Source organism: Vanacampus margaritifer, chromosome 18 (genome assembly GCF_051991255.1).
Source record: "Vanacampus margaritifer isolate UIUO_Vmar chromosome 18, RoL_Vmar_1.0, whole genome shotgun sequence".
Lineage (NCBI taxonomy): Eukaryota > Metazoa > Chordata > Actinopteri > Syngnathiformes > Syngnathidae > Vanacampus > Vanacampus margaritifer.
This window is the reverse complement of record NC_135449.1, coordinates 596,246-620,765: the sequence shown is the minus strand read 5'-3', so window position 1 is coordinate 620,765 and position 24,520 is coordinate 596,246. Positions and strand designations below refer to the sequence as shown.

Sequence of the window (24,520 nt, the reverse complement as noted above, 5' to 3'; positions counted from 1 at the left end):
CCCTCACAGCTGAGCTTCGTCTGCGGCTCGATAAAAATAGTTGAGCGATGGGACCGAGATGAGTGCGAAAGGGGAGTCGCGTTTTGCGTGACCCCGCATCCTTTCCACACTTGCTGTCAGGAAAGGACGGCGTTGTCCCGCCCGCTACATATCGTGGCTCTCCTTTCCCATCTTGCACATTCTCAAGCCATTGTTTTGATGTTCGGAGCAGTTGCTTGAAGATCACGCTTGGCATCTCCGCTCATTTGCATCGATGGCGTTTAGCATGACATGCTAGCTTGAAGCTAATGGAAAACGCTTTCAAAAAAAAAAATCAGCTTTCTGAAACTTTGGCGAGAAGCCGACTGAGTTCTAAACCGCGATGCACGGACAACGTCATGACATAAATACACGTCATTTCCGCTTTTAACTTGTGGTCAAGAAAAGACATTGTCTTCATGTCATTCACCACGTTAAATAAAGTAGTTGCTTTTCTCCTGGCTCCAAAAACCTGCTTATGTGCTGTGCCGCCATGTTTGTTTACTTCTGCTTGTGTTTTTCCGCTGGGCTTTGGACTTTTCACCGAACAGACAGAAATAAAGCAATGTATTCAAGTTGGGCTTGTTTAGCGAGTGGCAACGTAAGATGTCTGCCGCGCTAGTAGTTCCCACAGTCAAAAGAGCAAGATTCCTTGCAAATAGAGCATGCGCAGAACACAAACCAAAAGTTTCGTACCGCCATCAGTTTTCTTTGAGCAAATATTTGAGTGGGTCTTATTTTGGTCACATGGCCTTTCAAAATGCAAATATTGCCAATATTCATGTTTTATTGACTCTATTTAAACAATGTGTCAACAATGTCAACGTTCTTACAGACAAGCTGACGATTTGGAATGCCGGTAAATGCCGGCGAACGGTCATTTGCAGGAAGAGGTTGGAGAGAAAACAACCTCGCTCATAACAAGACTCAAAACACTTTTGCTGTTCAACGTTGTGGAACGGACACAAAGTTGAGCTCTAGTCTAGAATATGACCAATCAGTGTGTACATTGTGGTGGTGTGTGTGAGTAATGTGATCGGCTCAGTGGCGGGCGGGCGGGCGGGGTGGTCCTTCTTTTCTTTCATCAAGGAATGTGACGCTTGCGTCGAGGAAACTCGGCACGCCGATTCCCAGGCCGCCGATTGGTGCGGCGCCGCGCTGCATCCTGGGAAATGGCCGGCACTCCATTGTCCACATGGGTGAGTGTGTTCCTGTACACTTCGCTGGCCTCCCAAGGGGGGGCGGGGCTGTCACAGGCTTGTGTTTTATCTGGATTGTCTATTAGTTCTTTTTGGTTACGTTTTTGGGACATGAGTGGGCAGGTGTGGTCGCCGCACTCAACTCGGACATTCACACACACATTTGACTGCTCGTTGATGGATTGTGTGTGTGTGTGTGTGTGTGTGTGTGTGTGTGTGTGTGTGTGTGTGTGTGTGTGTGTGTGTGTGTGTGTGTGTGTGTGTGTGCGTGTGCGTGTGCGTGTGCGTGTGTGTGTGTTGCTAATCATCCGCTTGTGGGGACATCAATCTCTTTCCACAATCATTTATGTCAGAAAAACCTTCTGAAAAGTCAAAGGATGCAACAAAATCAGACAAACTTTTCACATCTCACCGTTATTGACCCAATGATAGGAAAAGAGACGACCCGGCGGTACATAAATGTGAGGAGAACCACACCATCTTGCCGTGTTTTTTTCACTTTTGTTTTGGCGTGTTACATGTCAGGTGTGCCGCACTTCAGGAAGTCCCGCTGCAGGTCAACAATCAAGTTCTATCGGGGCCCCAACGCCGCTCCGGCCCCCAGCTGGAAGGGGGCGTGACCCCCGGGAGGACCCGAGCGCCGGTGGCCTCTCGGGCCCCTCGGAGGCCAGGCAACTGAATCAACACCAACCGCTGAGGTCCCTCAGGTCCCGTTGGCCCCAGGACACTTGTGGAGGACAGGTGAGCGACAACTTCTGTCATCATCAACATCATCAAGACACGCTTGTCAAGCTCTCGCATACAATACTGAAATGCTCTCTCACAAAAAATACGGCAGAATTATTTACTCACCTACTGAATACATCCGTCACAAACGACAGAAACACACACGACTGAAATGTTTCCACTCAAATACACGACTGAAATGCTCTCACATTACCACTGCAACATTCTCTCATACACTATTGAAATGTTATGTTAGTGAAATACTACTGAAATGCTCTCACTTGACTAAAACTCACTTGTGAAAAACTCCCAAAACAAACATTTGTCATACACGCTACTAAAATGCTCACACATGCAACTGAAACATTCACTCACACGCTATTGAAATGCTTTCACATGCTAGTGAAACACTCTCGCACTACTGAAATACTGTCTCACTTGACTCAATCCCTCTCACACACACAACTGAGACGCTTCGGGCCGCTTACTTCCTTTTGTGCGTCTCGGTTCGCGCTTGGGGCTTCCGTGTCGGCGAATGTTGATGAGCGTTTGCGGCCGTCTGATTCCTGGCCAAGCAATGGCTCGTCCGCCGCGTGATGATTGGCGTGACCGCACGGATTCTGGCGCGCACTCTCAGACACAACATTTACTGGGCTGTAACGCTTCCAGAACTTTCTTCCAGACGGAGCCGCTGAAAGATGCGTTGGTTCGGCTGCCAGGACTCGTTCGTCGGCCGTGACGTCGTGTCGGCTTCCCGCGGGTCCAGCGCACGCCACTGCAGAGAAATTGGGGAGAAATGTCAACCTCGCGTGCTGACCGTAAGCCCAAGAAACACGCATGCACACACACACAACATGCGCACACACATTCCTCGGGGCCCATTCCGAATGACGATGGGGCACACAATGGCCACCCGTTGCCTTACCGGGTTCAAGTTGGGCTTGTAGTTTAGGTTAAGTTAGCCCCACCCACCCCTTGATGAAAAGCCGGCGAAGGCCAAAAGCCTGCCAGGCCCCCTTTGGTCAGAAAGCGTCTGTCTGTCCGTCTCGCAGCCGTCGGCAGGTCAGGACAAGTTGAAAGGTTGCGTCTCGGCAACATGAGCGAAAGGTTGCACGTCACGTGAACGTTCACGTGCACGCCGACGTTCACGTGCACGCCAGCGCCGCCGTCCTTCCCACCAATTGTTGATGTATGACCGTCCGGCTGGGAAGGGGATAGATTCCTTCCTCTTAGCACGCCAAACACAAACAGGAAGTAAACACACACGCACGCACAGTCACACATAAGTGATGATGATGATGATGATGATGATGATGATGATGTCTACTGTGCAGATGCGTTTTCTTCTTTTGTCTCGTTTTGGTGAAGTTTTTTCTTTGGGGGGGGGTGCTTTTCTTGTAGCGCATGTTTCTGCCGGGACCCACTTAGCGGCGGGCACGTGGGCCATATTTAAAATGCCGGAAGCGTTTGCAAAGATTTCCTCCGACCGCCAAAGACAGACAGCCGGTAACAAATGTTTGCCTCTTAAGTCAAACGATGCTTGTTTGTGTAAAGTGTGTTCTTTGTTGCTGCTCGGTTGCTCGTTGACGTTTTGGTCAGTCGTTCCCATCAGACAAAATTGTCATCAATGTGTTCTATTGCCAGTTGGAAAGAGGAAGCATCCCAAGCATGACGATGATTGTTGTGATGATGATGATGATGATGATGATGATGGAAGAGGGGGAGGGTCCAAGAAACTTAGCACAAGTCCAGAGGACTCCAAATTTGGGAAAATGAATGCCGTGTTGTTGCTCCACTTAGTGGCCAACTCGTGGAATGGCACGTTCGGCATCTGCCAAGATTTTTTAGCAGTATTTTTGTATTCTATGTAAATGTATCATTCTTATACAAAACCCAGAGAAGAGGTGAGCCGTGATTGGTCGTTACTTATTTTCTCAGCACGGTTGAAGTGGAAAAATATGTTAAAAAAATATGAAGTTATCAAATTAATTCTGGACAAAATATTAACTTTTTACTGCTGAAAATGGCTCAATGAATCAAGTATTGCTTTAAAAATAATTTTGGGATGAAATGGAAGAAAAGTGAATTTCTCAATTTCACAAGCACGAGAAATACCTCAATGCGCGACATATAAAAAAAAGGCCATATGATCTCCTCAGTTTCAAATTTATTTGTTTTCAAATGAGGTGGGGAAAAATCTTGATTACAAACGCACGCGCAATCGGCAAGAAGAGTAAAAATTGGTCAACAGTCGAGAGTCTTGGGAAGGACACGCCGGGCAGCCAACAACAAGATGTCTAAAAGCCGCACAAGGCAAAACAAACACGAGTGACAAATGCAACAATTTGACTCCCTGGAGGAGGTCAGAGATGCTTTCAAGTAAAAACTCAAACTAACGGCCATCTACTCACTTTCAACAACATTTATCCTTGTTAGGTTGCGGGTGAGAATGGTCAGCAGCCAGTTACAGAGCACGTATAGACGAGGCCCACAGAATATTGTGTTCTATTGCTATCAAAACATGGAAGCTACCAAAAGAAAGATGAGTCTCTTTTTTCATCAGGAAAAGGAAGTATATTTATATTCGTTTCCGTTTTGCAGCAATTAGCATTAGAATATAGCTAAAGTCACAAAATTGTTGTTCCATTTCCATTTCAACCAAAACATGGAAAACATACGATTGTTTGTGTGCTCGTCATTTAGGTCGTCTATTGTTGTGACTTTCTCTCAATTCGCGTCACAATTTAGCACCAATTTACAGTATGTGGACAACCAGCTCATTGGGAACGTTCACATAAGAGCTGTTGATACAAAGACATGCGGACAATCAATCCGTTATCCGACAAATCCATTTAGGATTTTCTACAACCACCACAAGTGACAGCGGACAAACATGACAAACAAAAGTGTTGAAAATGGACACAATTCCTGGAGGAAGGGGACGGAATAACCGCAAGCAGAAGGGCTCCCATTGGCCCGGAGCTCAGCGGTCTGCCAGGATGACCTTGACGAAGGCCGCCACGTCGGTGTCTTTGGTGTCGTGAGACGTGAAGAAGGGATGTTGCTGAGGAGGACAAACCGTTGGTGCTACAGCGCCCCCCAGTGTTTGATGTGCGCACTCACCATGAGCTCTGCGTAGCTGGGTCGCTCTTTGGACACTTTCTTCAAGCTGAACAAGAAGGAGGGCGGGAGAAAAAAGACATTGAACAACGTAGCTGATGAAAGACAAGAGAAGGACATAGACGTGGCGCACCACAGGGAAATGAATTGGACGAATTCTGGGGAGAACTTGTCGGCAGGAAGCTGAGGAGAAGGTTCCTCCACCACCTGCTTGAGCTGCTGGAAGGGCGTACCCCAAGAGTCGTACGGGAAGCCCAGGATGGCCAGCTCCAGCTGGACTCGCCGATTCAACGTGGACGCCAGCCGAGACGTTGGCGTGTCAAGGCCAGGCGGGCGAGAAAAGGACGAAGGGTGAGGAGAAGCAGGAAGAGGAGGAGAGAAACAAAGAAGAGAAGGATGTGGAGGATCAGTAGGAGGACGGCTGGCAGGAGGGGCAGGTGGAAGAAGAGCAAGAGGAGAAAAGACAAGAAAAGGAGGATGTAGAAAGAGAAGAGGAAAAAAAGGTGAAGGAGGTGGAAAAGGGAAAAAAGCATGAGTAGAAAGAGGAGGAGAAAGAAAAGAAGAGAAAGGGTTGTCTTTGGTTACCATGGTGATCCCCAAACTCCAAATGTCGGATTTGACGTTGTATCCTTTCTGGTTGGTCTCGGGGTTGATCCTCTCCGGCTAAAGGACGCAAACGACATCAGCGAGGGACATCAGCGAGGGACGTCATCCGCCGGCTCACGCGTGTGCGTGTTTGCGCTCACCGCCATGTAAGGCTTGCAGCCGGCGTCCATGGTTTTGGCCACCGAGTCCACCAGGTAGCCGCTGATGCCGAAGTCGCACATCTTCACTTGCCCTTGCCGGTTGATCAGCACGTTGGATGGCTTGACGTCTGCGCGGTGAGCACACGCCACGTGAGCACAAGCCGCACATGACAACACGCGACCAGTCCGCCGCCGCCGCCGCCGCCGCCGCCGCCGCCATGACCCACCTCTGTGGATGACTCGCAGGTTGCTGTGAAGATGCTCCAACGCATTCACGATCTGAAAGCAAACCAGCACAGCCTGACGCACCATAGGGACAAGGATGAGACGTGGCGGCGGCGAGGGCGCGTACTCACACAGACGGCCATCTTTCCCAGGATATCCTCGGGTATGGTGCGCTCCTTCTCCAACACCTTCTTGTAGAACTTGTCCAGCGACGTGTCCATCAGCTCCATGCAGATCCACACGTCTCCCTGGCAAGCGCACATGCTCACCTGTTATGATGACGTCATCTCACTGGACAGGAAGTGTGTTACAGTGACATCCTGTCCCAATAAACAGGAAGTTTCTTACCAGGACAATGTCCCGATAAACAGGAAGTGAGTTACAGAACAACACAGGAAGCGTTACGATGACATCATCTCACTGGACAGAAAGTTTCTTACTGTCCCAATGATCAGGAAGAAGAAGCCGCGTCCACATTCATGGTCTGGGTCCACGAAGGACCCTTCGCATGCCGGGCCCTTGGAAGTCTCCTCCTCATGTAGCCTCTGCGGGCTGCTTAAGCCGTGGCCAATTTGGAAAGGCCTTCTGTGAATTTGATCTCAGCTGCGCGTGTCCAAAGGGGGCGGAAACAGAAATGCCGTCTGTCACTCAATCGTGAATCTTTGCAAACAACCAATCAGAAGCCTGCGTCAGGCGGGGGAGGGACTTGACTGAACGTCATTTGATTGGGATTCATGCAGCAGTTGGCCTAGAAGAGGAGCAGAGTAGCGTTCTGTCAGGGCCCGTCGCCACGGAAACCAAGGCCAGATTTGAAGGCTGCTTTCCAGGGAGCGTGAAATTGGACACCGACTTGCGGTCCAGTTGGGCCCGATGTTACGTCATGGCTGACAAATTCGGCTCCAGCCTATGAATTTGGACACAGCTAATGTCTTCCAAGGACGTTGTCCCAGTAAGCAGGAAGTGCTACGAGGACGTCTGGTCACTGGACAGGAAGTGTGTGTTTGCGAGTAGGAGTCACCTCTCTGAAGAGCGCCCCGTAGAAGGTGACGGTGTAGAAGCAGTCCACAGTCCTCATGGAGATGTCCAAGTCCATGAGCAGACTCTTTTGCTCTTGAGTGTTGACGGTGGCGCGGATCAGCTGAGATCGAGAAAAAAAAAAACATCAACATCATCAGAAAGTTTTATTTTGGTGAAGACAGAAAAGATTTCAGAGGAATGCTAGTGGATTTTGCAAGTTTAATGATTAGTTTGACTTTCTTCATGTGTTAGATTTTTTATTTTGAGCATTTTGCTCAAGCAGTCATTTAGTACCACTGGGGGAACCTTTGACCCAAGGCAGGTGCTTGCAACTATTTTGCCAACGTGACTTGAAATTAGAGAATGCGACATTTTGGAAGAACTGGATCTGGAGTGTTGAACCGGTTTGTCGACGTGTTCCTGGTCTTGTACACAATACCGATTGTTCTTTGGCCACGCCCCACAACCGCAGACCGTCGTCTCACATTTCCTGGCATATTCTTCTGTAATAGGAGGACACGAACAGTGTTGCTGAGGTCTGTTTGTCCAAAATCCTAACCCGTTGCGGACACAAATGACGACGGAAGAGACAAACAGAGGTGGAAGCACATCTTCATTGTCAAACTAAAGGCAAGAAACACAAGACCAGGAGACCGAGGATGGGACTCGTTTTATGGCAGCTGGTTTGAGGTTTGAGAAAAAATCTTGACCAACTGGAATATATACTTGTTGGTTGTGATGGACTTCCTCGTGCCATAAGCTGGTTCGAATGTCATTTCTCGAAACAAGAACACAAACCTGTATGATCGCTGGATAAAAACTAAGCAAAACTGGGAGGCGGACACACTTGGCCTCAACCAGACTGACTTGCTGGAAGTCAACGTTCAAAGTTCGTGAGACGCTGGTGTCTTCACAAGGATCATGGCTGACCCAGTTGAGGACCATCTCCAATGTCCATCCTGTTTGGACATCTTTCACGATCCCGTCATCCTGCCGTGCAGTCACAGCTTCTGTCGCGAGTGCGTGCGGCGGTGGTGGCAGCAGAAAAGCGATCGGTCGTGTCCAGTCTGCCGGACGCAGTTTAAATCCTTGGACCCGCCTATGAACTTGGCGCTGAGGAAGGTGTGCGAGGCCTTTTCAAGAGCCCCGATGGAGTCGGAGGACGTTTGCAGCTTGCACAAGGAGAAACTGAAACTCTTCTGTTGGGACCACAAGAAACTCGTGTGCGTCATTTGCAGAGATTCCGAAATCCACGCGGGCCACAAGTTCCGTCCCGTTGATGAAGTTGTGAAAGCTCACCAAGAGAAGCTCGGGAAAAACCTCAAGTATGTCAGGAGAAGGCTCGAATATTCCAAAAAGAAAAGAGACAAGTACATTGAACAAGCAGAACACATCAAGGTCCAGTGGGAGCGAGTTGAAAGGAAGATCAAGGAGGATTTTGAGGAGCTTCGGGGCTTCCTGCAGGCCGAGGAGGACGCCAGGTTGGCTGCCGTGAGGGACGAAGAGCAAAAGAAGAGTCGGAGCATGAAGGAGAATATTGCGGCTCTCAGCAAAGACATGGCCGCCCTCTTAGAAGTGATCAGGAGCGCAGAGGAGCAGCTGACCTCTGACCCCGTTTCCTCCATGAAGAACTTCCAGGCCGCCACGGTCAGAAACCAGAAGCTACCCGGCAACCTGGAGCCGCTCCCACCTGGCGCTCTGCTGGACGAAGCCAAGCATGTGGGCAACCTCAAGTTCAGCGTGTGGGAGCGAATGAAGCGGGTGGTCTCCTACAGTCCCGTCATTCTGGACCCAAACACGGCCGGTTCAAAACTCCGCCTGTCGGACGATCTGACCGGTGTGAGTTTTCAAGTCGGACAGCAGCGTCCAAGCAATGCAGAGAGGTTAAAGGGCAACATTGTGCTGGGTTCGGCCTTGGTCTCGGCAACACGTAAGTGGGATGTTGAGGTGGGAGACAACACTGACTGGAAAGTGGGTGTGGCTTGGGGGGACCCTTGTTTGCCAAGCGCAATGCTACAATCAAGTATTGGATTTTGTAATGGACGATACAGAATATTTGCTGACACGCTGCTTGGATCCTGGAATCCTCCAATGAAACTGCAGAGGATCCGAGTTCACGTGGACGTTAACGAAAGATCGATAACTTTCTCGGAATGTCAAACAAACACAATATTGTGCAAAAAGAATCCTTCCGATTGGCCACATTCATCTGACAACATCAACATGTATCCCTACTTTTACACAAAGGATGTGATTCCTTTGCAAATAATTCCACTTCCAGCTCCTCTTACCACTTCAAGTCCGCGATTATGAGATGCATCGTTTCACGTGCAACGTTAAAATTTATGAGATTAGAAAAAGATATTTGAAATGTCATTTTGTAGAAGAAAAAAAAAAGAGAGAGAGAGCAATGATGATGACATGTCAAATCGGTAAAATTACAGAATGAACAATACTGAGCTCTCTGGGGGGGAAAGAAAAAAAAAAAAGGATGTTTTGGACCATGTAAGAAAAAATCTACCTGAGCAAAACTGTCATTTTGTTGTTTTGAATTATTTGACGACTCAAAAGGTTTTCTTGTCAATGATTACAATTATTGAATGTGAATATGCTCAAGTTCCTCCACTCGCTTCAGCATAACATTCACTTTTCTTAACTCATTTTCTCCCAAAGACATATAAATACGTTCTATTTTAAATATTACCAGTGTCCCAAAGACATATTTACACGTTTCTATGTTGTTGTTTTTTATACGTGAGCATACGGAAGGCTTTGTTACTGAAGAGAACGGTTGAAGCAATTATTACAAAAACAGCCACAGTGGCATCAGAGTATAAGAGATCCACCAGGGCCATGTTGCAAACAAGCTCTTACCCCCCACAGCTTTAAACAGATTTGTGAATAATGATGAAACTTAGCTAATGCTAATTGCTGCAAAACAGAAACTGATAGAAATATACGTTTTTTTTTTCTAATGAAAGAAGAGACTTTCATCTTTCTGCTTTGTGTTTTTATAGCAATAGAATACAATATTCGGTGGGCCTTGCAAAACCAGTCCAAATTCAATAAAACAGCCAGGAGCGAAGGGGGTTGCTTCAGTCAAAATGGCTGCCAGTCAATGAGTTAATGCAGAGGTGGGCATCGAGGGCCGGAGTCGTGCAGGTTTTGCATGTTTCCCTTCTCCAACACAGCTGATCTATGATCAGCTCATCAGCATAAGCCTGGTAAGCATCCTGTTGATTGGAATCAGCTTGCGTTGGAAGTCAGAAACCTCCAAAACCTGCAGGACCCACAATGCCCACCTCTGAGTTCATGTCTTCGTGGTCTTAAAGCTAGTGGTGAAAGGAATGCAGACTTTTATTTTGAAGGCGTCTGCGGTCGGGCCCACCTTGACGGCCATAATGACGCCGCTGGGCACGTGCCTCATTTTGTCCACGACGCCGTACGCGCCGCGGCCCAGCTCGCCGATGCGCTCCAGCTCGTCGGCCTTCACCTCGAAATTCTGCCCGGCGACAAAACCGGTGAAAGCACAGGAAGTCAAGCAGGTCAACAGACAGGAAGTTACCTTGTCGCCGATGGTCACGCACGCTTTGGAGTCTAAATCTCTCGGCGGGCTGAAGCACACAAAAACATGATTGATTGATCGTTTGATTCACTGCTGTGTCCCAACACTGTATTGCAAGGGTGTGCAGACTTTTGTTACCAATGGTCACACGTTTAATTTGAAATTGGACCTAAACTAGAATGCATTCATTTAAGGGAAAAGAAGAAGAATGAACTAAATAGTGAAGTCATTCATGTTAATGTTGAAATCAATATTTTTTAAATTGTTAAATGTTGAAATAATAAATATTTAAATAGCTTAAATAGTTCAATCAGTCCATTTTGAAATAGTTACATTTTTAAATCAATCTTTAAATATTGACAAATATTGATATCGATATTTGATGGCACATGAATGTATTTTTGGGTCCTCATTCATGAACTCGTTTTTTCCCAAAAACCTCTAAACACGTTCTGACATGTTTTAAGTGTCCCCAAAACGTATTTATACATTTGTTATGTTTGAGCATACGGACGGCTTTGATGCAGCCTGTGAACTGAAGCGTGTGCTTGAAGAATGCTAGTTTTGACAGAAACGGCCAGCAGGTGGCATCAGAGTACAAGAGATCCACCAGGGCCATGTTGCAATAAAGCTGATTTCTCCACACTTTGATTTGTGAATAATGATGAAACTTGGCTATATTCTAATGCTAATTGCTGCTAAATGAAAACGGATAGAAATATTCTTTTTTTTTCTGATGAAAGAAGAGACTCTAATCCTTCTTTTGGCAGGTTCCATGTTTTTTTTTTCGCAATCAAACACAATATTCTGTGGGCTTTGCGAAATCAGTCAAAATCCAGCCAGGAGCTTCAGTCAAAATGGCCGCCGGTCAACGAGTTCATGATGTGACATGATGTTCATGTGTATGTCAAATATAAGTACAAAGTAGTTTGTTATTAATAATAACACAAGTTGGTTTCTTTTCCCAAATTAATTTTATTATAATGAATGAAGCACTTGCATGGAACAAAAAATGGGAAGTTTAAAGGAAAGTGGAGAAGTCAAATGAATGAAGAAATAGGATGGAATAGGATTGTCGACCCTCGGGATTCCGTGCAACGGTTTTCAAAATGTAACAATGAGTTTGATTTTGTCACGTCAGCACACGCAAGGTCAGACCTTGTTTTGATTTGGTGCTTTATCAAATTATTCAATGGATGATGATTTCTTGCATTTTGCCGTGCTAGCGACGCAGGCGCAGAAATGAAAAGCTTTTGCTTCTGCCTTCGCCTGTCGGTTGCATATTTACACGACGGATGCAATTTGTTTTTGTCCATGTTGAATTTTTCATTTATCTTGCCAATGATGCAAATGAAATGTTCATTCATTCATTCAAGTCAAAACAAATTTTCGAATTCAAATCGTTTTTGTTCCACCTCAACAGTATATATTTGAATATATTAGAAATGGATTAAAGATGTACATGTATTTTTTTTACATGCTAATACACTATCTTTCTTATTTACAATCAATCAATTAAATATTGACGTATATAAAAGAATGAAAAATCAATGGCCTGGCCCGGTGAGTGCCGTGGGGGCCTGCCAATGAGAGCGGAGCGTTGTCCGGTGGGCGTGTCTTGTTGTGTCAGGTGTTGGTGCCAAGTGGAATGTGGCAAGATGAGCTTACAGTGCGGGAGGGGGCGCTTGTTGGAAGACTTCCCTGGGGAGGGCGAGGACCAACTTCCGCTTGCCTGCCAACGCAAACAAAACAAAACGTCAGTCGAGTCGCTCGGCACGGCGGACTCGTGGCTTGGACGTGTGGCTCGCAGTCGGAGGTTCTGCAACCAATCCATTGTTTTGGTCTGAGCTGTTGTGACTGGCGACCAGTCAATCGGTTGTTTATATGTGGCTGGCGACCAATCGAGGGCGTACGCTGACTCGGCAATGGCACACCTCAAAGGTGGCAGCTTGAATGTTTGTTGCTTGTCACCAACAAACAAACGCACACACACGGCGTGATGTTGAGGGTTCAAATGTGAAGCAATGGGCAACGTGCCAAGTGAGCCACAAACAAGTCAGAAGGAATTCCAAATATTCTTCCAAGGAATTCCACAACAAGGACCAGCGAAAATGTTTGGCGCATTCCAGACGGTTTCCTTGCGTCGTCGTGACGACCAAGAAAAACTTATTTTTTAAATTGTTTTTAAGGACTCCAAACCGAATGTCAACACTGATTGGCAGCACCGAAAGGGGCGGGGCCTACCTGGTCACGTCCTGCAGTGTGTGTGCTTGCGTTTATGTATTTGCATGATGTGTACGTATGCATGCGTGCGTGCGTTATACACGTGCATATTTGTGAGTTTAGGTGTGCGTTTGCACGTGTACGTGTGTTTATTCACCTGTGTGTTATGGAGGTACCACACACACACACACGCACGTACGCTAGTTGTGTAACAGTTGAAGTGTACGTGCAGAAGAGGATGTGCACGCGCAAAAATGTCAAGTTGACAGCAGCAAGTGGGTCATGCGCCAACACCCCCCCCCCACCCCCACCTACACACACACACTTTTGTTTAACGCACGTCCCGTGACCAATTGCAGCGCGCGTGCAAGTGAGCGAACGCAGCATCAGGTTTGTACGCGCAAAAATGTCATCTGAGCGGAAGTGTGTCTCCGGCACGACGTCGCGCTTACCTCCCTTAGCTCTGCCGGGGCGGGGCCCCCCAGAGGGAGGTGGGGGGCCGCCCCCCTCGCCCCCCTCGCCCTCCTCCTCCTGCTGCAGCGAGCTTCTGGCGGCGCACATAGGTGCACCGTGCACGACGATGCGCGTGCACGTCGGCCGCTCGGATTTGCGCCTCGTGCACGAAGCACTCTTGCAGAGAAGGCAGCGCGCGCGCGTGCAGGAGGGGCGGGGACTGCTGCCAAGCCTCAACTGGCCAGCTGCTTCCTGCTCCGATGGCCGCAAGGCATCATGGGAGATGCAGTCCTCACTTTCTGGCACTGGAGAAGAACAATGATGACAATTCTCCACAACAATAACGTCGACTTTGTATGTTTGTCATGTTAACTTTTATGGATTATTATTTGTCATGGATGGATGGATACTTGAGCCAACTTTTTTCAGACCGATCCTCTCGATTGATTACCGATGCCAAGTACCGATACCGCTCACGCTTGTGATGCATAACGTTTTCTCCCTTTGTGACATTCGCTGATGTATGAGACGGCCGCAGCGTAGTAGCGCCATCTCCTGGCACGTAGGACCTACTCCACTTTCTTGCCTTGAGTATCACTACCTCATATCAGCAACCTTCACTAGTACCCGATACATGAATTTGATCAAAAGCAGCTGTACTGATACCGCACTCCCTAATTATTATTCATGTTTGATCCCAACTTTTTCAGGCCGATACCAGTACGAGTCTGCCAGTACTCAACTCTTGAATAGTCACAGATACCAAAACCAAGGATTGATCCGATACCATTAGTACTTTTGATATTTAAAAAAATAAACAATTGACAGATAGTTTTCAAGAAGGATGCTTAAATCCCAATATAGCATTTGCCCTTCAAATTGCATGAAATGAATGGCAATTTTCCATTCTTCGAATTTTTTGTTTATAGGTCTTGACTGTAAAACGGCCACAAAAGGGCGGCCGATATTGTCGTGAGTCCTGATGCCTTGAAATAAAACCCAGGGTTCGACCTCAAAACGGTACCTTGTATGTACTCTCGTCTCAAATTGTTTATGAAACAATTATTTTTGAAAACTTCAGTTGAGTTAGATTTTTATGTTGATTCCAAAATTGCAATCCGTTTTTTTTTTCTAGCACGTCAATTATGTTTCCACAGCTCAGCCTCCAGATAAACACAGTTCAACCGATTAGCATCACACGCAATCGTCCTCAAGTTGAACTTTTGACCTTGCACACAATTAGCACACATCCCTTGTAAAAGCATTCATACTTCATTTTTATCAAACAAGCACAAGCCTGTTAAGTGGAATTTTGATTATTTTTTCATATTTCCAAGAAAATGTTGATTCTGTAGTTCAAAAACTTGACGTGATGGAGAAAAACTAAGATCAGTTTTGAATTTGAAAAGAGCCACGAACTCAACAAAAATGCTCTCCCTCAATTTTATTGACTTAACTCACTCTAAATCCCGGAAGAATCCAACAGAAGAACTTCATGGACAAATTCAATTTCAACAAGTTTATTATTTTGCTTTTGTCAAATTCAAAAACGGGTTTCAAGTGTACGATTAAATGAACGTAGAACGAGTTGAAGGGAAAACATCAACAATGAAGTCAAAAGTAAATATTAGCACCAGACGTTTGAGAGGCAACACGACGTCAACGTGGCGGGACGACGACGACAAGCGAGAGCAGAAAAATGTCAACCGGCAACCCTCCCTTTTGCTTTCCCATCCGATGATGCAAATGTTGGGTCAGAAATGCTGCCGAGGCCGCGTTTCTTCGGAACCCTCTCGGCTGCCTGAGCTGCCCCAGTTCTGCTTCTGTTTTGCTCAGTTGATTTTTGGGGGGCGCGTGTTCCTAAGTAGTCATCAAAGGTCGGAGCGAGGCAAATGGTTGACGCCCGTCCGTCTCTGACAGGTTGAGCTTTCTGGCTCAAGGTGGCTTCTGAAAGCAAAGATGATGATGACGGTTTACACGTCGCTGCTGGAGCTGAAGAAGCCTCTTTGGATTCAAGGTAAACCGACCGCCTTCAATAAACAGGAGGATTCCCGTTGCCGGCGTTCAACCTTTGCGACGTAACGTGACCCGACGACCGACAATCTCTGCGGACGTGCAGACAGAGATGGCAAATCCGGGTCCAGAAAGTCAAAACCCTGAGCATGTTGAATAGAAGCACCTAAAGCCAAACGGTGGCAGGGTTTTGACCTTCCGAACCTGGATTTGCCGTCTGTGCGTACGGGAAAGCCAAACAGGTGAGGGTGCGATCGGCACGTGCGCATGATTAGTTGTTGCTGGCGACGAGGCTCTGGTACATGGGTTTGACCAGCACGTGGAGCGTCAGGGACCCGTCCACCAGGTACTCGGAGGTGCGGCGGTGCAGGTCGGCGTCGGCCAGGAAGTCTCCGTTCTCCTCGGTGCTCTGGTGGAAGTCGTACACGTGCTTGACCAGCAGGCGGCCCTGTTGCTGCGCCACCACCAGGACCGTCTTCTGGAAGCTCACGCCGGCAAAGTCGGCGCTGGAGGTGGCGGGCGTGACGATGATGCGGGGACGCCCGCCCTCGGCCCGCGTGGGCTGCATGGCGCCCGTCTCGGTGTACATGGGCCTCACGCTGAGGGGAAGCCAGCGGGGCGAGAACAGGACGTTCCAGGTGACCTGCACATTTACAGGTTTCCATTTTCAGCTCAGCAAATTCAAGCAACCTTTGACGACATCTCACAGTGGGACGGGCAGGAACACAGACTTAAGACTTCGATTTGGGGTCTTTGACCCGAAAAGGGGGAGCATACGTTGGAAGGAATTTACTGTGAGCTTGGATGAAGTCATATGACCCCGTAAAGCCAGAACATTTGACTAAATCCAGGTGGGGTCACATCACCTGGAGCGGCTTCCAACAAATATTTGTGACCGTTGACAAATACTTTTGATTGACGCACTTTGGCAGTCGTCAACGGAAAACGGCCTTCGAGTGGAACAAATGAGCAGAATGCAGCAAAAGAGTAGACAGAAGCAGTAAATTACCCGCTTGCTGGCGTCATGGCCGCTGGGCCCGAGCTGCGTCTGGAAGCTGGTGCTGCGGTCGTCGCGGGTGGGGTTGCTCACCACCCAGGGGGACCCCCACAGCGGGGCCAGGTAGTTCCTGGGCACAAACAGGCTGCAGTTGACGTCAAAGTACTTGGCCATGTGCACGGGGGAGGCGGCGTGGAACTGGTAGGACATGTAGAGCAGGTCGCGGACCGACTCCCGGTAGCGGGCCAAGACCGCCGACTGGGTCTGAAGGCGGAAGAGCTCTCGGGGTGGCATCATGGCGTAGCGCACCGCTCTCAGCGCGTTCTCCGCCATCAGCCCGTCGGGACGGTTATGCGAGATCCACTCCTCCAGCCCGGCAAAGAGCTCCATCTCGCTGCGGAGAACCAAATCGGACCGGCGCAGAAGCGTCATGAGCAGCTGGGAGCTGAGGCCGGTCCACTCGGCGCTCTGCAGGACCGAGGACAGGTTCCAGGCCAGGTACTGGAGGCAGCCGTCCCGCAGCACCGCGTCACCCGCCTCCAGCGCGTACTCGTACCAACCCGCCACGTGGCCCGAAGGCGATTGGCGGGCCAAGTTGAGGGTCATGTAGCGCGTCAGGCCCTGCTGCAGCGCCACCACCTGGTACTTGGTGGCCAGGCGGTGCAAGGGCGTGGCCTGGTCCAGTCGCAGGGAAAGGTCGCCGCAGTACAGGTACCTGCAACCGCACGGAATGGAAAAAAGGCTCACGCATTTCAAAAACATGTCAGCTTTACTGAACACTTTCAATTGTCCAACCTGATGAACTTTTCAAAGACGGCGGCACATTCCGGACTCTCGAGCAACGTGAGCATGCTGTCGTTTCGCTTCCGCAGCAGGTCCTCCAGAACCGGACTCTGCAGTGACAGAACCAGCGCGTGGACCGCCATCAGCTTCACCTCGTCGGCGTTGGGCGTCTCCACCCGCAACGTCACGTCGCTGCCGTTGCCCTGCAGCAGGAGCGCCTCCAGACGCTGAACCAGCGTCAGGGAGTGGCTGAGGGTGTCCACGCCGCCGTCTGGCCCGCCGTCCGGACCGCCGTCCACCTTCAGGGGCCCTGAGCCGAGGCAAGACCGGGTTATTTTGAAGAGCGCCATCGTGAAAATCCAAAGAGAAAGTCTCCAAAATAATGATCGCGTGCCAACATGAAATCCGGATGAATTAGAGCAGGCTTCCCCAATCCCGGTCCTGGAAGGCCGGAGTCGTGCAGGTTTGACATGTTTCCGTCCTCCAACACACCTGATCCATACAATGAGCTCATCAGCCCGAAGCCTGCTGACGATCCTGATCTTTCGAATCCGTTGTGTTGGCGGACGGAAACATTTCAAACCTGCAGGGCTCGTCCCACCCTCGAGGACCAGGATTGGGGAAGCCTGAATTCGTGGATGCAATTTGTTTTGAAAGTTGTTGACAGTGAAGTCAAATAGCATGAAATGAATTGACTTGTTGCAGAACCTCCACTTGGGACGTGAGCTCCGGACTAGAACCTTCTCCGGGGACTTGTACCTGGTCTCGGGACTCGATCCTTGACACAAAACCATGACTTGTCCTTTCTGCCTTGACTTTAGTTTGACTGCAACGCGTTGAGTGCCGACCTTCTGCCCGCTGTTACTAGGACAGTCATGAGGTCATCGATCGCTGGCCTGCCGACTGATTGCGGGTCACATTTAATTAAAACTCAGCCCCCCTGTGTCGTTATTGATCGGCTTCTCGTGGCTCGTGTCCGGCACGATCAGCAGATTCATCGTTTGGTTCCTGCTGAAAAACCGGATGGAGTTCTACTCCAAAAGGATCAACTGCAGGAGTCGTTCATTTCCTCCAGCTGGAGTGAACTGGAGTGCGGACTCCGCCCCAGACAGATTGTCAACCAATCACACGGCAAACGTTCGCAAACACGTTCACGCCAAACGACAATTTGGAGTCGCCGATGAAGCCGACATGAATGTTGGCGATCGCCGCAGTAGCCTGGAGAAAACCTCAGCACAACTTACTTGGACCCATTTTCCGGTCAGGTGTTGCCAATGTGAAAGTTTTGCCTCACCCGCTGCCGCCGTCAGCGCGCACGCAGCCTGGAGCAGCAGCTGCGCCACCGCCTTCATCATCTTCATCATCTTCATCTTCTTCTCTGAGCGTCCTTCTCCTGCCTGCGTCCGATGCAGATGAGGACGATGAGGACTTTTGCATGTGGGTCATCGGCCGTGCCCGCTTCCTGGGTGGAGCCTGTCCTGGGGGGCCGCACGCACGCACGCACGCACGCCACCGTGGCGCTCAGCAGGACGGCGGCTCCAGTTCAGAACGTGACACGCGGGTTCAAACGGAAGAACTTTCATGTGCAGTTCCCACGCCCAAAGTAAGTTTGTGTGTGCGCGTGTGCGTGTTTTGCACCCTCCGTTTGTATGGTACACGTTGTATAAAGGATCATACATCTTGGATACAGCATATAATAAATTATTATTAATATATTATCCAATAGAAATACATTTCAATACAGTATATTTTCTTTAAAAACATATTCAGATGAAATTTACATAGATGAACTTAAAATAAAAAATTGAGTAGTAGATGTGCGTGCGTGCGTTTAGCTCGCATCTGAACCAGCTTTCAAACTGCTTGCACTTACACGAGGTGGCCGCTAGAGAGCAGCAAGTCACCGCTACTCAGTACGCGCCTGTGCGGTTGAATGAGCTCTTTGCACAGCTCGACTACTTCCCGAACTTAACACCACTTCTTTGTTTCCTGTCTCTCATCAGTGGACAAACTGATGAATGCAGGCGTGTCTGGCCAAAGTCGTCGTAATTACTGAGGCCAGGCACACCTGAATTAATCACCTTGAAAGACAGGAAATGCAAATGAAGGTACATGAAGTGATGGATTTGTGCAAAGAGCCCATTAAGAAACTTTGTTTGAATGATAAATATTCGTTTTTATTAATGATACTCATTTATGTGAAATAGGAATAGATACTCATCAATATGTGACAGTGTTTCTATCAAATGATCACTTCTGCAACCTTCCTAGGAAATCACAATGCCTCAACATTTTAGCTCCTCTTGTACGTTGATGACCCTACATGTTTATGATTAAAATCGTTTTTCTTTTGGCAGAAAAACATTTTTTAAATAAGAGTTTACAAAGCATTTCTTTCACATCACGTCCAAAAAATGGAACAACAGTAGTTGAGTGTGCCTCAATATTAGCTCGTCGCTATTTCTCGTCTGTGCGTGCAATGACGTTTTGTCCTCATTACAGGATGCGACCACCAGGCGTCGCTCCAGCCTGACTCGGGCGTTTGCGTGGAGCGGCAGCTCGTTGCATTCAAGCGTGCAGGACCCTCCTCGGACCTCGCCGAGGGATTTCTTCTTTTCTCCTTTGCGCTTCATCTGGTGTCCACGCAAAGACAAGAGACGAAAGTGAAGCCACCTGAGAGCAGCTGAATGTGACGTTCGTCCCACTTTTGCTTCCCGCCTTGACTGATCTCGTCACGTCAATCTGAGCTCGGCCGTCAGGTACGTCAACGCATCACTCGCACTACATTTGTTAGTGCTTTAAAATGTATTTTTACAATTCTATTTGTCACTCCGGTCTCTTTAGTTATACTTTTTGTTGTACTTTTTAGAAGCTTTTGTCAGGAAGACACGTTGTCAAGTAAATTTTAGATTTGAAACTCATTTCTAGTTCTGTTTTTGTGTTTTTGTTATTTCACACTTGTGTTTCGTTGGCGGCTAGCTCCGTTAGCATTAGCATCCATTCGTCATTGGGATGGGGATGCTTGACGAATGCCAATCATGCCAAGGTGCGCTGTCACCATGGCAACCGTCACAGCGACCTTGTTGCTATCGCACAGTCGTGACTGACGCGAGGTCACGTGACTGCGCTACCCAACAATACTGAACAAAATGATGCGCTATTGCAGTACACTCAACTACACGGTGCTACATTAAAAAATAAAAAAAATACACTCAATTAAAGTGCTTAACAGTTGATGAAATCCTACTAATCAACATTAAATTGGAGTTGGCTGAAGTGGACAGCAACTCACATGTCCGCTATGTTGACTTTTCGGAAGCACATTTGTGCACTTTCACCCGCGTCAAACTTGAAATATTTGACTTGAGTTAAACATTAATGTTTCTCTCTCGCCTCATCTCACAGTTGACAACAGGATGTGTGAGTGCCCCCCCCCCCCCTCACTTTCACGGAAAGGGGAAATATTGGTGTCCAAATAAAAAAGAATACAAACTCCAACAATTAACTTTGTCCAAAAAAAAAAAAAGTATATTTATATTGAACCACTTTTCAGATTTTCAAAAATGTTGATTTTATTTATTTAAAAAAAAAAAAGTTTTTAAGTTCTAATAAAAAGTTCAGGGTCTATTATTATTCTATTCTATATACATTTAATTTAATATTTAATCATAATAAAAATACATCAGAATATTATAATTACACGAATTACATTCATGAATACATTCATATTAATAAAAACAATTATGTTTCATCCAAATTTACAATATCAGCGTCGATAATCGGCCTGGTCGATAATCGGTCTATCCCCGCTTGAATAATAATCGTTGCATGTCTCCCCACCCCATTTTTGCTGGCACTGACCACCAGGCTGAGCAAGTTTGCTGTTTGCCGCGTGTGTGTGTTAACAGGAAGTATTTGCTGACGAGCACGATGGCGTCCAACGCCAGTCAGCCGGCAGGTTGCGGCCCCGAAGTGTGGCCGCTCTACTTTGCGCTGTGCGACCTGGACGCGGCGTGGGGCGTGGCGGTGGAGGCCTTTGCGTCGGCGGGCGTGGCGGTCAGCCTGGTTCTGTTTATCGCGCTGCTGGCTAACGTGCCCTTCACGCGGGAGCGCCACCGCAGGAACGCGGTGGCGCTCCACGCCGGCTTCCTGGCGTGCACGGCCGGCCTCTTCGGCCTGACCTTCGCCTTCATCGTGGGGAAGAACTTCTCCACCTGCGCGTCACGGCGCTTCCTGTTCGGCGTCCTCTTCGCCGGCTGCTTCTCGTGTCTGCTGGTTCAAGGCGTGCGACTCAACGCCCTGGCCAGGACGGAGCGAGCCCCGCGGGCGTGGACCTCGTGCCTCGCCGCTTTGGCCCTGTGGTCGGTGGAGGTGCTCATCAACGCCGAGTGGCTGATCATCACGGTGGTGCGCCGGCCGCCGGGGCCGGGCGGCGATTCGATTGCCGTGCCCTGCGACGTGGCCAACGCCGACTTCGCCATGGCGCTGATCTACGTGATGGCGCTCCTGCTGGCCGCCCTGGGCGCGGGCCTGGGCGTCATGGCGGGAAATGGCAAGCGGTGGAGGAGGGAGGGCGCCCTGGTGGCGGCGTGCGGCGCCGTCTCCGTCGGGATCTGGGCGGCGTGGATCGCCATGTACGTCCACGGGAACCGCGGGCCCCGCTGGGACGACCCCACGTTGGCCGTGGCCCTGGCGCTCAACGCTTGGGTCTTCCTGGCGCTGATCAGCGTCCCGCAAGTCTGCTGCTCGGCGAACGGCGACGCGGACGGCGAGAGCGAGTGCGGGGAGAGCGCGTACCCGCGCGGAGGCGTCTGCTACGAGAACATCCTCAAGGAGCGCAACGCTCGCAACGTCTTTGCGGACAACATCGACAACAAGGCCTTCAGCATGGACGAGAACGCGCAAGGTACGAATGGCGCCGGGCAACAGCTTTGAACGTCGCTGCAGTGTTTTGCAATGAGTTTTTTTTATTTTGGTTTGATTTGACTTCATTAATAATCAGTTAGTTGTTGACATTCATTATTTTACATGTGATTGTTTTTTTTCTATTCCTAAAATCCAATTGAGAAAACGAGGGTCAGCGTGTCGCTCTGGTGGTCGGGGTCACAGTTCAAGGTTTGGATCTCAGTTGTTTTCCTGCGAGTACCTCAGATTGCTTCCAAACCTGAAGATGAAGAAAAGTCTTCTGGGACGGGACCCGACTCACGTGGGACCCTCGTGAAGACAAGCGATGGTTCTTGAAAGCGCTTGTCAAATGTGATAGCGCCACCTGCTGCTTGGGCACGCACTTGACTTGAGCTCTTGCTGACGGCCACGAATGTTTGACCTTGGACAAGGTCGAGGCGGGCACAACAATGTCAGCTTCCTCTTGATGTGTCGTCTTCACGCGTGAGCGCCCGATCACGTCCCGGCGGTCTCCGTGGTGACGCGTCCCTGCTTGTGTTAAACAGCAACAGCCTCACTTCAATCATTGCCACAGCAGGAAAGGGGAGGGGGAGGTCAGAGGAGAAACGGCAGCAAAACAGCCCAAAATGCACTCTCGGGCAGGGAAAGGCCCGCGGCTCGCAAAACGAGCGCAAGTGACGATGTCGAGCTGTTGCGGATGTTGACGGTTGCGTTTGCGCTTGCAGGCGCCAACATGGTGTCCCCGTACAGCGGCTACACGGGCCAGCTGAGGAGTTGCGTGTACCAGCCCACCGAGCTGGCCCTCATCACCAAAGCACGCCTGGCCGCTGTGAGTACGCACGAGTCCCGCCCACGCGCGTGGCGGTCCCGGGTCACCTTCGGGGATGGCTTTGCATTTCCGTTGCTCCCCCCGACAGAATCCTGCGGCAGACTCGGCCATTCCCAGAGCGTCGGCGGCCGGCGGGGGAGACGTGCGCGTCGCCAACGTGACGGGCGTGACGGATGCGGTCAACGTGGCGTACGCAAACGGCAGCGGTGTAGGTTCGCACCGACGCGTTTGTGTGTGCGTGTCGTGTCTGAATTTGTCTCTTCCGCCATCAGGGCGACGCGTCGCGCAGGACGCGTGACGGCTGACGGCGCCAACGCCGCCTTTGCTCTCCTGAAGATCGGCTGGACTTTGACCACATTTGACCTTTGACCTCCTCCCCGCTGTGATGGAGGCAAGAAGTGAGGGCTTATTGTAGATGTTTTTGCTCCACGCATTTCCTTTGTGGTCATGTGACGAGCGTGCGCGACGCCACGCAATCTGAACGTGGCGGATAAAAAAGGCATTTTGGACAAATGGCTTTTGCATTCTTTGGCAGTCACGAGAGTTCAAAGTTTCACGAGTTTGCGTCCAGGTTCACGTCGCCGCGGCAACAGTGCGCCACGCTCAACTGCACCGCGACTCGATTGTGCTGAAAACAACACTTGAGTGCATGACAACGTCAGACTAAAGTACACAACAAGTACACAACAAGTACACAACAAGTACACAACAAGTACACAACAAGTACACAAGAGTCAAAGCAGGCTTTCGATTCAGATTTCTAAAATCCATCCATTTTTTTACTGATGTAAAAAATGTTCATAGTTCATTTGCATTTCATTTAAATCATTGTAAGCATAACTTGGAAAGATTTTGAATTGTGTAATAAGTCAAGTTTTATCACAAATGGAAGAAAATACTTTGAAATTCCCACGAAGAGTACATTTTAAGAAAACAGCAATTATATTTTTTTTTGGGGGGGGGGGGGCTTTAACCCGCCTCAGGAAAGGGGTCGAGGTCGTCGAAGGACGTTTGAATGGAAAACTTTCTCGCTCGCCCGTGTGTGTGCATCAGCGAGTTTGTGTGTGACGGGGTTATTATAGTTTGGCAATTTTCATTTTGAGTTTGTTTTGTGTGTTTTTATTTTTATTTTAGTTGGTTTTAATTAGTTTGCACGCTGGTTAGTTTTTCATATTAGTTTTACTTCTTGTAAAAATGCTTAATTTTACTTTAGTTTTAGTTTCAGTTTTAGTTTTTATTTTAAGTGTATGACTTGTGTGAAATATTTAATAAACACTGTGTGTGTGTGTGTGTGATTATAACACGTTATTTTCATTAATAAATAAACCATTTAACCAGTTACTGCCTCTGCAAAAAATAATTTGGAATTTAATGTTGGTGTTTTGTTTTTTTAATCAAATCAAGAATTGATGTTCCATAATTAATCAATATCGGATTGAACTAAGTAATTGAATCGAAATCGAATCGAACTGAACTTTTTTTTTTATCGAAATCGAATCGATTGAGGAAATTCGAATCGATACGCAGCCCGAGTGCGTGTGTGCATGCGTGTGCGTGCGTGCGTCAGTTCGACAAAGGCCAGCTTGCAAGCTTGTGCAAATGATTGTTTTGCACAAACAAGTACTTGAAAAGTAGTTTGCGTTTTCGTCATCTGCCACAAAACAGGACGAGTCCGACACTTCTTGGTTCTTTGGAGTTTTT

The 24,520-nt window shown here is 48.7% G+C and overlaps 4 protein-coding genes across 8 annotated transcripts; 2 read left to right on the top strand and 2 right to left on the bottom strand.

Moving 5' to 3' along the window:
* Positions 1–1,096: 1,096 nt before the first annotated feature.
* gprc5c (G protein-coupled receptor, class C, group 5, member C) lies at positions 1,097–24,158 on the top strand. 3 transcript variants are annotated; one of them, XM_077549827.1, is made up of 8 exons: positions 1,097–1,958; positions 2,626–2,761; positions 3,345–3,449; positions 19,588–19,844; positions 20,994–21,991; positions 22,716–22,819; positions 22,908–23,025; positions 23,092–24,158. In XM_077549827.1, exons 5-8 carry the CDS (start codon positions 21,016–21,018, stop codon positions 23,115–23,117), a joined length of 1,224 nt encoding a protein of 407 aa, XP_077405953.1. In that variant the 5' UTR covers positions 1,097–1,958; positions 2,626–2,761; positions 3,345–3,449; positions 19,588–19,844; positions 20,994–21,015; the 3' UTR covers positions 23,118–24,158. The 3 variants fall into 3 exon arrangements, with proteins under 3 accessions (XP_077405953.1, XP_077405951.1, XP_077405952.1); XM_077549825.1 differs by lacking the exon at positions 3,345–3,449 and having other exon boundaries at positions 22,908–23,027; XM_077549826.1 differs by lacking the exons at positions 1,097–1,958; positions 2,626–2,761; positions 3,345–3,449 and adding an exon at positions 18,195–18,688 and having other exon boundaries at positions 22,908–23,027.
* On the bottom strand, positions 4,091–13,537 carry map2k6 (mitogen-activated protein kinase kinase 6). 2 transcript variants are annotated; one of them, XM_077549828.1, is made up of 12 exons: positions 13,292–13,535; positions 12,285–12,348; positions 10,617–10,665; positions 10,440–10,553; positions 7,053–7,172; positions 6,166–6,282; positions 6,037–6,088; positions 5,810–5,937; positions 5,649–5,726; positions 5,197–5,336; positions 5,067–5,112; positions 4,091–5,007 (listed from the first exon to the last, which is right to left on the bottom strand). In XM_077549828.1, exons 1-12 carry the CDS (start codon positions 13,398–13,400, stop codon positions 4,927–4,929), a joined length of 1,098 nt encoding a protein of 365 aa, XP_077405954.1. In that variant the 5' UTR covers positions 13,401–13,535; the 3' UTR covers positions 4,091–4,926. The 2 variants fall into 2 exon arrangements, with proteins under 2 accessions (XP_077405954.1, XP_077405955.1); XM_077549829.1 differs by lacking the exon at positions 5,197–5,336 and having other exon boundaries at positions 13,292–13,537.
* On the top strand, positions 7,524–9,588 carry LOC144037936 (E3 ubiquitin-protein ligase TRIM35-like). The gene has a single exon (XM_077549824.1). The coding sequence runs from the start codon at positions 7,973–7,975 to the stop codon at positions 9,362–9,364; it is 1,392 nt and encodes a 463-aa protein (XP_077405950.1). The 5' UTR covers positions 7,524–7,972; the 3' UTR covers positions 9,365–9,588.
* btbd17a (BTB (POZ) domain containing 17a) lies at positions 14,803–18,538 on the bottom strand. 2 transcript variants are annotated; one of them, XM_077549823.1, is made up of 4 exons: positions 18,380–18,538; positions 17,098–17,395; positions 16,315–17,017; positions 14,803–15,948 (listed from the first exon to the last, which is right to left on the bottom strand). In XM_077549823.1, exons 1-4 carry the CDS (start codon positions 18,453–18,455, stop codon positions 15,577–15,579), a joined length of 1,449 nt encoding a protein of 482 aa, XP_077405949.1. In that variant the 5' UTR covers positions 18,456–18,538; the 3' UTR covers positions 14,803–15,576. The 2 variants fall into 2 exon arrangements, with proteins under 2 accessions (XP_077405949.1, XP_077405947.1); XM_077549821.1 differs by having other exon boundaries at positions 17,098–18,534.
* Positions 24,159–24,520: the final 362 nt, after the last annotated feature.

Coding starts and splice junctions, on each gene's coding strand:
- map2k6 (XM_077549828.1), bottom strand. CDS start 13,400: ATGTGCGCCGCCAGAAGCTCGCTGCAGCAGGAGGAGGAGGGCGAGGGG. Junction 7,173..10,439: donor GCGTCATTATGGCCGTCAAG/GTGGGCCCGACC, acceptor TCTCGATCTCAG/CTGATCCGCGCCACCGTCAA. Junction 5,113..5,196: donor GTCCAATTCATTTCCCTGTG/GTGCGCCACGTC, acceptor CTTCTTGTTCAG/CTTGAAGAAAGTGTCCAAAG.
- gprc5c (XM_077549825.1), top strand. CDS start 21,016: ATGGCGTCCAACGCCAGTCAGCCGGCAGGTTGCGGCCCCGAAGTGTGG. Junction 22,820..22,907: donor CCAAAGCACGCCTGGCCGCT/GTGAGTACGCAC, acceptor TCCCCCCGACAG/AATCCTGCGGCAGACTCGGC. Junction 23,028..23,091: donor CGTACGCAAACGGCAGCGGT/GTAGGTTCGCAC, acceptor TTCCGCCATCAG/GGCGACGCGTCGCGCAGGAC.
- LOC144037936 (XM_077549824.1), top strand. CDS start 7,973: ATGGCTGACCCAGTTGAGGACCATCTCCAATGTCCATCCTGTTTGGAC.
- btbd17a (XM_077549821.1), bottom strand. CDS start 17,879: ATGGTTTTGTGTCAAGGATCGAGTCCCGAGACCAGGTACAAGTCCCCG. Junction 17,018..17,097: donor GTCTTTGAAAAGTTCATCAG/GTTGGACAATTG, acceptor GTGCGGTTGCAG/GTACCTGTACTGCGGCGACC. Junction 15,949..16,314: donor GCCATGACGCCAGCAAGCGG/GTAATTTACTGC, acceptor GTAAATGTGCAG/GTCACCTGGAACGTCCTGTT.